At 38.7% G+C, this 13,770-nt stretch overlaps 1 protein-coding gene across 5 annotated transcripts in view; it reads left to right on the top strand.

Annotated features, from left to right (window-relative positions):
• The window catches only part of LOC150088826 (uncharacterized), a 518,204-nt gene that overhangs the window by 60,186 nt on the left and 444,248 nt on the right, over window positions 1-13,770 (top strand). For all 5 annotated transcript variants that reach the window (XM_090369685.1, XM_090369682.1, XM_090369683.1 and 2 more), the window contains exon 3: window positions 1,846-3,107. In XM_090369685.1, the coding sequence (XP_090225811.1) occupies window positions 1,872-3,107 (1,236 nt within the window). In that variant the 5' untranslated portion in view covers window positions 1,846-1,871. The remainder of the gene's footprint in view (window positions 1-1,845; window positions 3,108-13,770) is intronic.

Genomic DNA, 13,770 nt, shown 5'->3' with positions numbered 1-13,770 from the left:
TAAATTGGATCGCCGGGGGCTTGTGAGGAGAGACTGCCTAGGAAAAATAGTTCTGAACTGGTTGCTATTTTGAAGGCCGAATAGCAGAAATATCGGAGGACATTTACAAAACTGTTGTCGATTGGACCATTCCTTATTGAGTAAATATCCAAACATCTGAAAAAAAAAAATGTTATTTATATGTATAGATTAACTCGAGTATGTATGAGGAAAAGTGGATGTTAATGAAATTTTGATGTCTGGAAAGATCTTTATAAAAAGTTCAAATATGAAATTTCACGTTCTGTTCATTGGGAACATGACGATGGACGGTTATATATGATGAAAGACAATAGGCTTGTAGTATTTGTTGACAATAATATTTATTTCTTGAGACTATGGTTTGAATTTTTTTTTCAAAGGTTTTTGTGCTATGTTTTGTAAGCTTTCAGTGGATTGAAATTGAGCTGCTTTTAGATTGACACCGTCGCCTCCTTAACCATTTAGCTAACGGACCCAATGGCGTCGGCTTTAAGGAGTCTTCCTTTTTTTTTTAATATTTTATATTTTGTCGTCTTTATAAGAATTTCTGTTGTTTTTATTTATGAATTATGAAAATTATATTTACTTCTAAAATAAATATTTAGTGTACTTGCTATAAATACGTGTTCCACCGACTATAAGTGGCCTTATGTTATTAAACCAGGGCACTCAAATTTCTTAAGACCACCTTGACTTGTTATTAACAGTATTATATTTGATTATTTTTTGTCCTTAGTTTATTAATTTTTCCAATATTGTTTCAGTAGCGTTAATTTTTAATATGTATTGTGTAATTTATATTTTCAAGCAAAACAGTGGAACTTATGTTATTAACAGCTATATTTAAGATGTTATATATAAATAAAATAGAAATAAATCATGCACCAGTGTGCACTACGATGCATCCATACATGAGAAATATGAATATGTCCGAATCAGAAATTATCTATATTTGAAGCAGACGAACACGCAATGAAATTGTCTAGATCTAGAGCAGACGAATACGAATTAGATTTAGCCATAGTGACTTTTTCAACTTTCACACAAAATTTAATGGAGAAAAAAATGGGGTTAGCAAACTCGTTTAGAAATATGATGCATTGTTTTAAAACAACAAAATTATAAAAAAAAAAAGGAGGAAAAATCTTTATTTCGAAGATCGGTATAACCGAAAGGAGGCCGGCTGGCAACCCTACATTCAACAATCATTTCGTTTTCTTTACTCATTTTAAATCATAAAGCTTTGCCTGTAGTTCTAGTGTATCTAAGGATATTTTGTATTAAAATTCAAACTTTTTACCTGTTACTCCCCACCCCCTTTCTACCTTTTCCCGTTTTAGTAACTTTGACTTCGGCGCGGTGACCGCAGACTGCTTTGGCATCGAAGCCACGCACTGTTACGCGCCAGTCAGCCTTGATCATCTCATCCACTTTTGCTACTTTTGACCGCATTGTCGCTGCTGCAGGTCTGCCTAACGGACCTTGTCCCCGATGTCTGCTGTTACTGTATTTTTGAATCGTTTCACTCTAATAGCACTCGTTTCCTAGACAACGTGAACTCGTTTTTATCTTCCTTTCGTTAAGAGACGCTCGATAGTTGCTCCGCGCCCGAGTACACTGTTCTTAACGTCCGCCATGCTCATAACGATCGTAGTAATGATGCTGACAATATGTTCGCACAGCTTTAGATATATTAATGTCTGTGCGACGCTGCCGTAGTAGTAAGGTATATCTTTGATGTATGAACGCGCCATTCGTATATATATATATTTCTCTTTCTTTTAATGGAATTTTCTGTAAGTAATAAATTTTCTCTATTTTCAGGACCAACTTAACACCTGCTCCTTGCAATGTTTCGCCACAAGGTCCAGTTACCCGTGAACGATGTGCATTTGTCCCGTTCCGAAAGTTTCGGTTCTCCAGCGGAACTACGTCGGCGCTTCCGCCTTTCGTCTCGGAGTCACCTGGCACAGTCAACCACTACACTCCACAAGTCTTCCCAGCTTTATTCACGCCAGTCACAGCAACGAGTTGCGAATCGTGATGGTTGTTTGGTCCTAGACAATTCTGTCGGCTCCCTGACGTCGACTAAAACACGGATACCTCCGTCTGGCGACCATTCGTGCCGCCGAAGTGATTCTCGTGCCAAGAACGGTGCTGCGCATGCCGGCTGTCTCTCTCCAGGAAGGTCACAGATGAAAACAGAGAGGAGTGCTTCTCCTGCTCCTAGGCAAAAAAGCATTAGGCGAGCTATACTAAGGGTAGCCACGGGTAACGCATCCTCATCGGAACACCATGCGGCGGTAGTAGAAATTACTAGCCCTAAGAAAGGCAATCGGTATTCCGTAATGGCTGGGAAAAGTCCAGAAAAGCAAGGAGGAGGAGGAAGCAACAAAGTAACAACAGTGCTGGCTTCGAACGAGTCAGCCGTTAGTGGTAACGAAACACATCCGACGAACAGGACACGTGCTAGGGTTGCTGCAAAGAACGTCCCAACGGAAGACACAAACGAAAGTGATGCCGACAGTAAAACGAGCGTAAAACACAGAGAAAATCGAACGGAAATCACACGTGGATCTAGGATGGCAAAGAAGTTTGTTCCCAAATTGGGAAGGTTGTTTTCTAGAAAATCGAGTAACTCTAGTAATATTGCAAATTCCAATAGCACAAATGCTCGTGACGTTATCTGTGATAGTGTTTCTTCTGGTGGTGGTGGTGGTGGTAAACACCGGAGGACAAATCAAGTTTCGAAGGTGTCAGATGCTAAAGTGGTAAGTGAAGCTAGTAATGATAACAAAATTGCGAGTGGGGATGCTGCAGAAGTTCCCGCTTTAAACACTGATGTACCTAAAGAGAAAGTTCAAGAAGATGCAGAATCCGAAACGAAAAAAGATGGGGAAAATGAACCTCCCAAAGTCGATAATTCAGAAGATGCAAATGAGGATGAAGCTGTTAAAGCATGTGCTACTTCTCCAGATGGAAGGTTCTTAAAATTTGAGGAAGAAGTAGGTCGAGGGTCTTTTAAAACAGTGTATAAAGGATTGGATACATCTACTGGTGTGTCTGTTGCCTGGTGTGAGCTTCAGGTAAGGTTTTCAGTGTTCCATAGTTGCCCTTGTTGATTTATTCTGTATTTTTGTACATTTAAGGGATTTCTCTTTTCTGAATTAGTTCCAAATATGCGGTTCCATTAGAAATAATACCATTATAAACTAATGACATCTCCAAATTAATTTTCTTAAAGCAGTGAATGACTTAGATTTTCTTTTATTATTATCATTGCAAAATTTAGCTGAGATTAAAATGAAATCCTCCTCTACGTGCTGAGACAGATCCGGAATTTCTGACGTTTGTCAGTGTCTGTGTTGAGTTAGTCAGCCATGCCAGATATGTGCATGAATGGAGTATGCAATCTCTGTGATAATCCATAGATATTTTGAGCTTCCGCGATGTAATGTGAACCAGCGTAACGGTGCTTAACCGGATTCAGTCTGCTGATGTAATTTAACTTAATGCTGACTGCTTCTTAGTACTATTACTATTTTCTGTTACTATTTTTTCTCTCGGATTTTGGCTCGTTTCGTTGGAAATGAATACATTGTGTCTGCTCAACCATTACAGCTACATGCTACATCCGTGATAATGAGATAGTCAATGTACGTGCATCTAACTTGTGGATAAAAAAAGAGTGAGACTGTGGGAGGGGAGAGGGGGTTGTATTGAAATGTAGGAAGGTGAGCCAGAACAGGTGAAAAATGAATTAACTGCTTTTTGCTGTCAGTCACGACGCAGTTCAAAAGAATTGTGATGGTGTAAGATTTTTTTTATGATTGTGAAATTTAAGAAAAGTGTTAGAATGGATTTGCAAAAACCGCGAGGTAATTTGTTTTAAGATATTGAGAATTATTTTTTATTTGCTTCTAATATCACATCGGTATTCGTAAAGTGTTAAGTTTGTGTTAAAAAAAAATCGCTTTTGTTGTAGAAATTGCGTGAAGGTAAAATTACTTGAGAGGGGAATTTCCGTGTTTAATTTACCAAATTAATAAAATATAAACAATCAAGTCGCCAAGGCGTGATTTCTAGGTTAATGGGCGGCTTGGTTATGGTATAGCATTGTCTAGTCTTTATTAAATAAATAAATAAACTTATACTAGATGAATTCCATTATATAAGGCTATTGTTAGACCACACTTGGAATACTGTGTTCAAGTATGGAGCTCACACCTAAAGAAAGACGTTGTGCTTCTTGAAGGGTCCAAAAGACGGGCAACTCGCCTGGTGAGATCGGCAAAAGGGCGTCCATATGAGGAGACTTCGAATATGTGGGTTGCAGAGCTTGGAAACTAAGCACCTTAGAGGAGACTTAATTGAGGTGTTTAAGACTCTGAGAGGCATAAGCAAAATGAACGAGGACGAAATTTTCACGGTTATAAACGATTCTAGAACTAGGGGCCATAATTTCAAGTTACGGGGAGAGATGCTTAGATTGGATTGCAGGAAGTTTTGTTTTAGCCAACGAGTTATAAATTACTGGAATAAGTTACCTACATGGGTGGTAGAGGCTGACAGTTTGGGGAAATTCAAAGTTCAGCTGGATAAAGAAAAGGAAATAGACAACGCATAGGTTGTCTATTTCCTTTTCTTTTATTAATTATTTATTTTTTTAAAAATTTTCTTCTTATTATTATTTTATTTTTATTATTATTTTTTTATATTATTTTATTTATTTCTTTTTGGCTGGTGCAGCATAAGCCATAGGCTTCCTTGCACCATGTGGCCATTACTAATACTAATCAACGAATAAATGAAAGGAAATAAAACTTTAACCCACAGTTTAATGCAGGACTGTTTTTACCTTTCAATTTTATGTAATAATCTTTAGTACCTGAATAACACTTTCGAATACAGGATATATACATAATATTTTCCCTTTTGTATGTGTTGCCATTTTGACAATTGCAGTAGTATACTTTGACTCCTAGCATTTATTTATACAAAGTACAAACGAGCGAATAACTTGAATGCATTATAAAAATTGGATCTTTTTTATGATGCATAAGTATAAGTAAATTTACCCTGTATAAGTAAAGTATGTGTTTATAAGCATATATATATATATATCTAGAAAATCGCTGCCTGTTTTCAAAAGAAACGTTCAGATTCTCTAGACTACATTTTTTCTATTTATATTTTATCTAAATATTTTAAAACCTTTCATCAATCGGAATCCATTTACGATGCAGCTCTGGATTCAACCAACTAAATGTTTTCTTTCTTTCTTTCTTTTTTTTTTTTTTTTTTTTGAACAACCTTTCCTTGGTGTATATATTTGAATATTACAGTCTGATGAAGTTCAAGATCACACTTTTTCACCTTCCCATTCCTCACCTCATCACCAGTACCTAGTGCTTCCTCTTTAGAGTTAAAAAAAAAAAGAAGAAAAAAAAAAAAAGCATTAATTGGTAACTCCAGGTCTCCATCTCAGTAACTTTCTTAAAGATGGTCGTTTTAATTTGACAAACCATAGTAACCAACAACTTAGTCTTCTATTGGGAAAACGTTAAAAGTTTGTAGGAATATTGAATGTTTCGAATTGTTAACTGTAATCTAATTCGATATTAACATCACTAACGGTAGACATTCATGGAGTTGTCGCTGTAACATCTAAACTTTATAGCCTAAATTTAGCAGAGCCAAATCAATGTCGCCAGATGTCTGACCTTTCGTTTGTTAAGAATGAGTCTTTCCAGATTCATCGGTGTCAAGGCCTAGCCTCGAGAAAGGCGAGTGCAATGGCCTATGGTCGCTTAATTTGTTATGGTTAATTACTTTTGTGTAGGTTGAGGTCACCTAAACTATAATTAACGTACTTTCCATATCCCCGATCACCATTAATGGTTAAGATTAAAAGTTCATTAGGAAACAAATGGCATACTAGTACATATTTCCATACAGTGGAGTATTTAGGACAGGGGTTAACCCTGCCAACGAAAACTCCAAACTTCTTTAAAGTGCCAAATTTTCGATTTAATTTTTTTTTTGCTTTCCTGAAATCTGTAAAAAATAATTTCCTTTTATTTGATACTATGTACATCTGCGTAACGCATGCTGTCCTCCTTAACTACATGTTAGAATCTTTTCCCCCAAGGTTATTAATGGGACTCCGTATTTAGAGGTATCACGCAGCTTAGATGACTCTAAACAGTACTTTACCGCTGACCACTCTGCTATGGTAGTAGGGTGATCAAGTGAAAGTACGGAGCCTAGAAATTATGTTAGAATTCTTGTGGTCTTCATCTTTTGAACTCCTCTGACCTTATGTGACCATGGCGGTCACATCTGAGTAGTTAAATAATACCTAAACTAAATGAAATCCCTTCGTACAGCATTTAGCATATTCTTTGTTTCTTATCAAAATAATTATTAATAATTCCGAAATTTATTCTCTTTGTTCAAATTTAACGTTGACTAGGGTGATAAAGAAAATTGGGTAGTTGTAATGGCACTGTGCAAAGCAGTGCAGTTAACTCTTAACATTTACAAATTGCTCCAGCCATTAAGAATTAGTAGAACAGTGACACCATAGAGAGCGAGAGATTGGATGACCGAACTAGGTCTGATGGTCCACGCAGAACCAAAACCCCACGGTGATCAAGGTTGCTAGCAACCGAATATATCGAAATTCTCTCCTCAGGTTTTAACTCGTTCTCTAAAGGAGGTGGAAACATATCACTCAGGGGATCCTCAATGAACTGAGGAACAATTTAGGATGGACTGCCAAGTCACGATAGCCAAATTCAATTGGATCTATGTTCTTCCCTTGCCCTGTCCATCGGCCCACGATACTCCATAAACTACTATATTCAATTAACCAACACTCCTCTTTTCTTTCCTCTTGGTATCTTTCCCATCAGCTTTCATTTGTAGACTCTTACTAGAAAAACAGTGATCTCTTCACAGACGAGAAATCTTTACTGTTGAAAAATTTAATCGCCACATTTATAAATGTTATACTCTTAGGATGGAAGTTATGCATAAGAGAGGTCATCTTCCTGCGGCATTGATGTGGTTGGGTAGATGTGAACGGAGGCGAAACTACGCACAGTGGAGCCCCCCCCGCTGTGCTTTTACACGACCTAAAACAGTCTTCAGCGCGCTCCCTGACTACTCTTCCCTTCCCCTCCCCTTCACGGTGACGTACTACGGTGTCACATACTTGCATTTTTTTTTAAGAGTAAAAATCTGAAAAAGTGTATCTTGTAGACATTCTAGAGACGACTGTAAACAGTGCCACGTCACGGCCTTTGAGCATTGCTTGCAAACAAGGACATGCTCACCCCCCCACTTCATGAAAAGAATCCGCTGAATATTTTTGCCTGGATACGATTGCTTCGAAGCGTCAGTGTTAAAATAGCCCAGGTTGTGAAGCCCTTCAATCAAGCCAAGTTCCATGGAGACCATTGGACCATATGAAAGGTCCAATGATCTACTTATAAGGTTGTAGACATAATAGACATGGCTTTTTGAACCATGTCCCGAATTTAATCACGTTTTCAGAATGGCTTTACAGTAGGTTCTGTGTGAACCCAGTAGACTATAGCTTATGGTCAGCTGAAACTCGTGGCATACCTCAAAAGGCGTCCTAATATCGACGGTTCAAATATTAACTGCTGTGACCAGCAATTACTGGTCACAGCAGTTAATATTTGGACTCAAAGGCTAGGAGTAGCCCACTTGGAATAACATTACAGTATTAAATTTTGTTTACTAATATGTAAGTAAAGAAATTACGGTAAATAACCATAACAAAAACAGTGTTCTTTTTCTTTCTCGGTAGCTAAAAAAAATCCTTGTAACATTATTAATGTAAGTACTGCGTGAGATTGCTCGTAAACCTTTCAGAAAATTGGAATGCATTCTTAATATGTGCGTCCTTGTATGAATTCCGTGACCAAAAATTTTCATTTAAATATTCACAACTTCTTTTGGCTCTATTCCCGTTTTGAAGGGCAAGTTACACATATGGAAACGCTGAGTTCGAGCACTATTTTTCATACTGAATAGACATGAATGGGGGATGTGGTCTTGCGCATCGAGGTGTTCCATTTAAAGCAACCGCGTTCCTATTAAAGCTTTTATTATCCACACGTATTCATATAGCAACGCATCTCACACAACACGCTTAAGCATGAAGAAAGCAACAAAGTATGAACATAAGGGAAGTCGTGAGCTTATAGGAATGTTAATGCAGTTCATCGAATATGCTTTGGTGTCCACATCTGGTAACTGTCATAGTTACGAGTTTTATTATAAGGCACAAGATAAAATTGAGTGCAACGCCTTGAATATTCTGTATAAAAAGATATCAAAGTTCAGAAGTACTATCTTTAGAAATTGATAAGGGTGGGCGGCAGGTTGAATAAATCATAATTAAGTTTAAAATTAAACTAAACTGAAAATAAATGCATATAATACTAAGAAAATTTTATAGAAGATACTTCAAGTTCACTCTTATATTAACAATTGTCTACAATTAGACCCAAACAGTCTCAGTAACTACATAAAATTGGCTACGTTTTGGATTTATATATTGAAATCTTTTGCCGGGCTGGATTTTGGGTGTAGAAGAAGACTCCCGCTTGATCAGTTGGGTCTCTCCTATGATCAAGAGACAGTGTTCTCCTTAACTGGAAATCCAGACCCTAAAGCGGATTTCAATATATAAATCCTAAAGTCATTGTTTAAAAATTTCTTGCTTATAATAATGGTAATCTCAATTCATTAAGACTGGACTGTCTAAGTACAAATTGATAATTTAAATAATAATTCCCGTCTGGTCGGTGTCGACAAGAATATTGTTTTTGTTTCACTCTCGACTTCTAAACAAGGGCCATTATAGTCTAATACATTGATGTGCAAAACTTAAGGACCAACACTATTTCTAAAGATTACAACCACAAAATCTTTACTTCAGGTACTCTTTACTGATGATTCAATCTCAGCATGGATTCTGGACGTCAGCTAATCTGGCGAGAGGTTGGCACACGGTATCACCCCGCAAACATCACTGAAAGGGATCGATATGGTGGTCGAGGTGTTCTCGTCTGGGGAGGCATTAACGCGGAGATGGGGGAAACCCCTGGTGCCGTTAGACATCAATACACTTTACACTTATCTTGGATGGCGGTACTGTAATCGGTGCACGCTACTGTACTGTACTGAAGTAATCCTTCTCCATGTGCGTCTGTTCCGAAGTGCCATTGGCCCCGAGTTCGTGTTTATGGATGATAACGCCACATCCCATCGCACTGCAACTGTTGATATGCTTTTGGAAAGTGAGGACATTGTTCGTATGGATTGGCCTGCCCGTTTCCATCGATCTCAATCCTGTATAACACATATGGGACGCTCTGGGAAAACGCCTGGCGGCACATCCACACCTACTAGAAAATGTTCACCAGCGCTGACAGAGGAATGGACAATGTTACCGCAAGAACTTATCAACAACATTGTTCTAAGTATGAACAGGCGGTGCAAAGCCTGCATCGACATTAGGGGTGGCCATATCTCCTACTGAGGACCACCTCTTCCGTTTGTTCCATCTTTGCAGTGATGCATCTGTATCATGGCAGCCAGTGTTATGTTGCCATTTTTGAATAAAGTTCCTCTGTACCGTTTTGTGTCGATGTTGTTTCCTTCATCATTTTTATACCTCACGAGGTTTCTTTGGTATGATTTTCCCATATCCAGGCCACTCCTATGAGAAGCTACAGGTGAAAACCTGACTGGTCCTTAAATTTTGCACACCAGTATAGTTTTACAGTTAAACTTTAATGCGGAATACGTTGTTAATGTAAAAATAAATCGGATATGAATTTTCATTGTTCAAATTTTTCTCTTCCGACCTTACAATCGGTATATTTTATACAGATTATTCATGACCGTAAAATTAGTATGGCACAATGGTTCGGATGCTTCACTTATTTCGCGTGGAGGAAGTTTCTGAATTTCGAAACGAATGTTTTGCAACCATGGATGGCGCCATTGTATCGTTGCCAAAACGAAAATCATCAGATGGAAAAAAACCCGGCCAAAATTTCGATCAACAAGTTGAACAAAACAGAACAATGACCCTTACTTTCATCATTTATGTTTTATATTTTTCATTCTGTGTTCAGTTTGTTGCGCACTACAAAAGAAGCCACACCCAGCACATATAAACAAACACAGATACACACACACACACACATGGTTTACTAAGAATACTAATTATTCTTTTGATTCAATCATATGCAGTACTAGTTAAGTTAGCGTTGATGTGTCTTCCCGTCCTTACACGTACACGTTATTATTAGCTATATGGTGCTAGGAAGCCTGTGGCTTATGCTGCTGGCGCCTCCGTAGCCAGGTGGGAAGGAGCAGCAGTGTGTAGCACACGCTTCTTGATTAGACCGGGGTTCGAGCCCGTCACCATCAAATACGGAGGATGCGGAAAGGTCAGAGAATGACCACCGCATATCCCGGAGCAATATGGCCTTAGTTGCTAATACTCCTAAAAACCAAATAACTAACAAACAAACAAGCTTATGCTGCTCCAGCCAAAAAAAAAAAAAAAAAAATTCCCGAGTTACCCTAAGAGAGAGAGAGAGAGAGAGAGAGAGAGAGAGAGAGAGAGATAAGTAGAAGGAAATCACCAAGAAAGAGAAGAATGATGATATCCAGCTCAGGACCCTGGATGTGCCAGGCCCATACTCACCAGACGTTGATAGCCAAACCTCAATTAAAATATATTCGTAACTACAACTGTCTGAACACATTAAGTAGTGTCATGGTAGTTCTAAGCCGTGTGGTTGCAGTAAAAAAAAATTTTTTTTTTGTAAAAGTGAAAATTCACCGTCCCGATATCTGGCAAACAGAATGGAAATTTCCATTCTCCTACCTAGATGAATTACGCAGTTAAGTGACAGTGTATAAAATGAGATCCCAGACAGTGAATGCGTTGGGGTTCACTGGCATTTGTTTATTTTACAACAATTTTGATATTAACCAGAATGAATAGTCAAAAGTAAGTTCCAAAACTGCTAGTACCAATTGATCAATACGCACGATCTATTCCATACGATCACTGCTGCTAGTCTCTCTCTCTCATCCCCCCCCCCCACCAATGACCAGCAAATGTTCGCTTAACCTGCATTTTAGTACTCGAGTTCTGTACTTTGCTGGTTAAAAGCTAGAGCCTAGATAAAAGAAAAAGAAAAAAGAAATTAGTAATTATCAAGTAATGTTCCTCAGGTTAAAATTTCTGTACTGTATTCAAGTTGTGGTTAACAAAATTTCATCACCTGATGAAATTTTGTTAACCACAGGAAAAGTCGGTTATCGTACTGACATGAAATTCGGTAGAAAAGTCAACTAAGGATGTTCTGAATAACTGACAAAATTTTGAAAAAAGTAGGGCTACGTCTCTATACCGGAGATTAGTATTATTATTTTAAACTTCTCCCTTATGGGATTTTTTTCTGCCCCGTGATGAGTATCGGGACCAAATGCATGGGATGGTTGGTTGTGTTCGGTTACTATTATTATTGTTATTACTGTTGGTCGAGGAACTCTCTTACTACAGTTGTTCAGGATCTCGACTTTCTGGAATTGCATGTAAGTGTTCTCTAGAAGGCCTATTGCTACTAGGTTCTTATGAAGGCTCTTTGGCACCATGCTGGTTGTTGACACGATGATTGGGACGGTCATCAACTGTTCCATATGCCACATTTCTTTGACTTTCCTGTCTATGTAATTCCTGATCTTGTAGGTTTTCTGGAGATTGTTGGTGTTGGGCACCGCTATGTCGATCGCATAGCCTTTCCTTCTTGTCTATGAGGGTTATGTCTGGTCTGTTGTCCAGGATCATTTTGTTGTTATTATGGCATGGTCCCAGTGTAGTTTGTGAATAGGGGTCTCTAGTACGACCTGGGGTTCATACTTGTATTATGGTACACTTTCCTTGATCAACTGGTATTTTTGCGCTACTTTCTGATGTACAGTATTATCCCGGCGACGTGGTCTTTTCGGGTGGCATCGTCGACATGTATCATCTGTCACTCCGGGGTCCTTGGTGATTTATTTCCTGTAGTTCCTGGTGTTGAATGCCTGGTCTTGGATGGCGAGCATGAATTCTTCGGTCAGTCACCTCCCTCCTTACCAGGCTGTGTTCAGTCTCTCAATGGTCGACTTCAGGTGGTGTTAGTGGTTCTTCAACATTATTCTGGTCGACTCATAATATCCTCCAGCTCAGTGTGCCCTCGTGGGTAGCACAGTTGATAGAATCGCCGTCCTCCCCACACCGGGTGGAAAAGACAGTTCGATTCCCGTCGGTGACGGGAAGGATTTTTATAGGCCTTTTTCACAACGTAGCTGAGCTAGTCGACCTCAGGAAAGGGTAGCATGGTTTCCCTCTCTCCGGAAACTCTGGTTTTTCTTCTAGCAGATAGAAAATCGACCATATAACGCACACAATTTACAGACATAGTAGTGGACATAGTGTGTATCTGTCAGCGGTGCCAGTGTTCCCCCACAAAACCGCGTAAATGTGCCACTATGAAGAAACAAAATTTGCCAAGGCCAGATGAGCGTGTGAGTAGTGCATGTACCGTGGATATAGTGTTGTTCATCTGGCCTCTCGATTATTGGAAGGCCCCGTCACCAGGAAGAGGCATTCCAGCATCCTTCCACGGCATTCCGGACCAAGTCAGTAGAGGGACGCCTGTCAACAACCACATTTGCGAAAACGCCTAAAATTGTGTAATTTTATACTTTTTTGTGTAACAATAATGATTAATAAAAAGTTGCAATGTCCTCTTATGATTGTATTACACTAGCTATAATACTGAGAGGTCGATAGCATATATTATCGTATTTTCCGAACAATAAGACGTACCCATGTTTTTGTACGTAAATTTCGAGGAAAAATATGATTGTATATTTGAAACAAATGTCGGATACATCTGTAAGTGCTTGCTAAATACAATGAAGCCTTTACTCATCGTATAACGCCAATCACACGTTGCGGTTGCTGTCAACTGGTCATTACTGATGCTATGGTCTGAATTTTCACTTTCTTCAAAGCGTACATCTTCGTTCTGTCAAAGTTATTGCAGATTACACATTTCTTGAAATACTCGACAACTTTCTCGCGTTTCACCAACTCCACTAATTTTTCACCCATTCGCACACTAGTATATGGTCGATTGCTTTATTTGACCTGTTGGCGTCAAATTGTGATTTGGCGACCATCCATTTGATCCACTCCTCGCAAAGATTTTGTTAATTGAGATAACCAATGACTTTATTTAGCGAAGGCCTCTTGGATTTGCAGCTAACTCCATGTTTTATTCAGCAGCCTTCCTTCTCTTGCGTCCCTTACGTGTGATCTGAAATGATCGCACAATAAAAGAGCTAGCTTTTTTAGAAGGCCATCTGGATGATTAGAAGGACCATACTGTCCCTAGTCACGGCTAACGATAAGGACATCACTGCTTGCATCTACCATAACTTCGGACCATAAGATGCAAGTGAATTTTCGGTAACATTTCTAAAAAAAAGATTGCGTTTTATAGTCTGCAAAACACGGTATATTCTTGTATAGCAGTGGTAATCTCAGAGAATTGGTGTGTGTGTGTGCGTGAAAAATCATTGGCCACCTTCTCATTTAAATGGGAAATAAATGAGTTTAAAATACAGTGAAACTTC

This window comes from Mastigoproctus giganteus, chromosome 3, assembly GCF_048544385.1.
Source record: "Mastigoproctus giganteus isolate SK-2022 chromosome 3, ASM4854438v1, whole genome shotgun sequence".
Taxonomy (NCBI): domain Eukaryota; kingdom Metazoa; phylum Arthropoda; class Arachnida; order Uropygi; family Thelyphonidae; genus Mastigoproctus; species Mastigoproctus giganteus.
The sequence above is the reverse complement of the archived record's forward strand: the minus strand, read 5'-3'. Positions and strand labels throughout refer to the sequence as shown.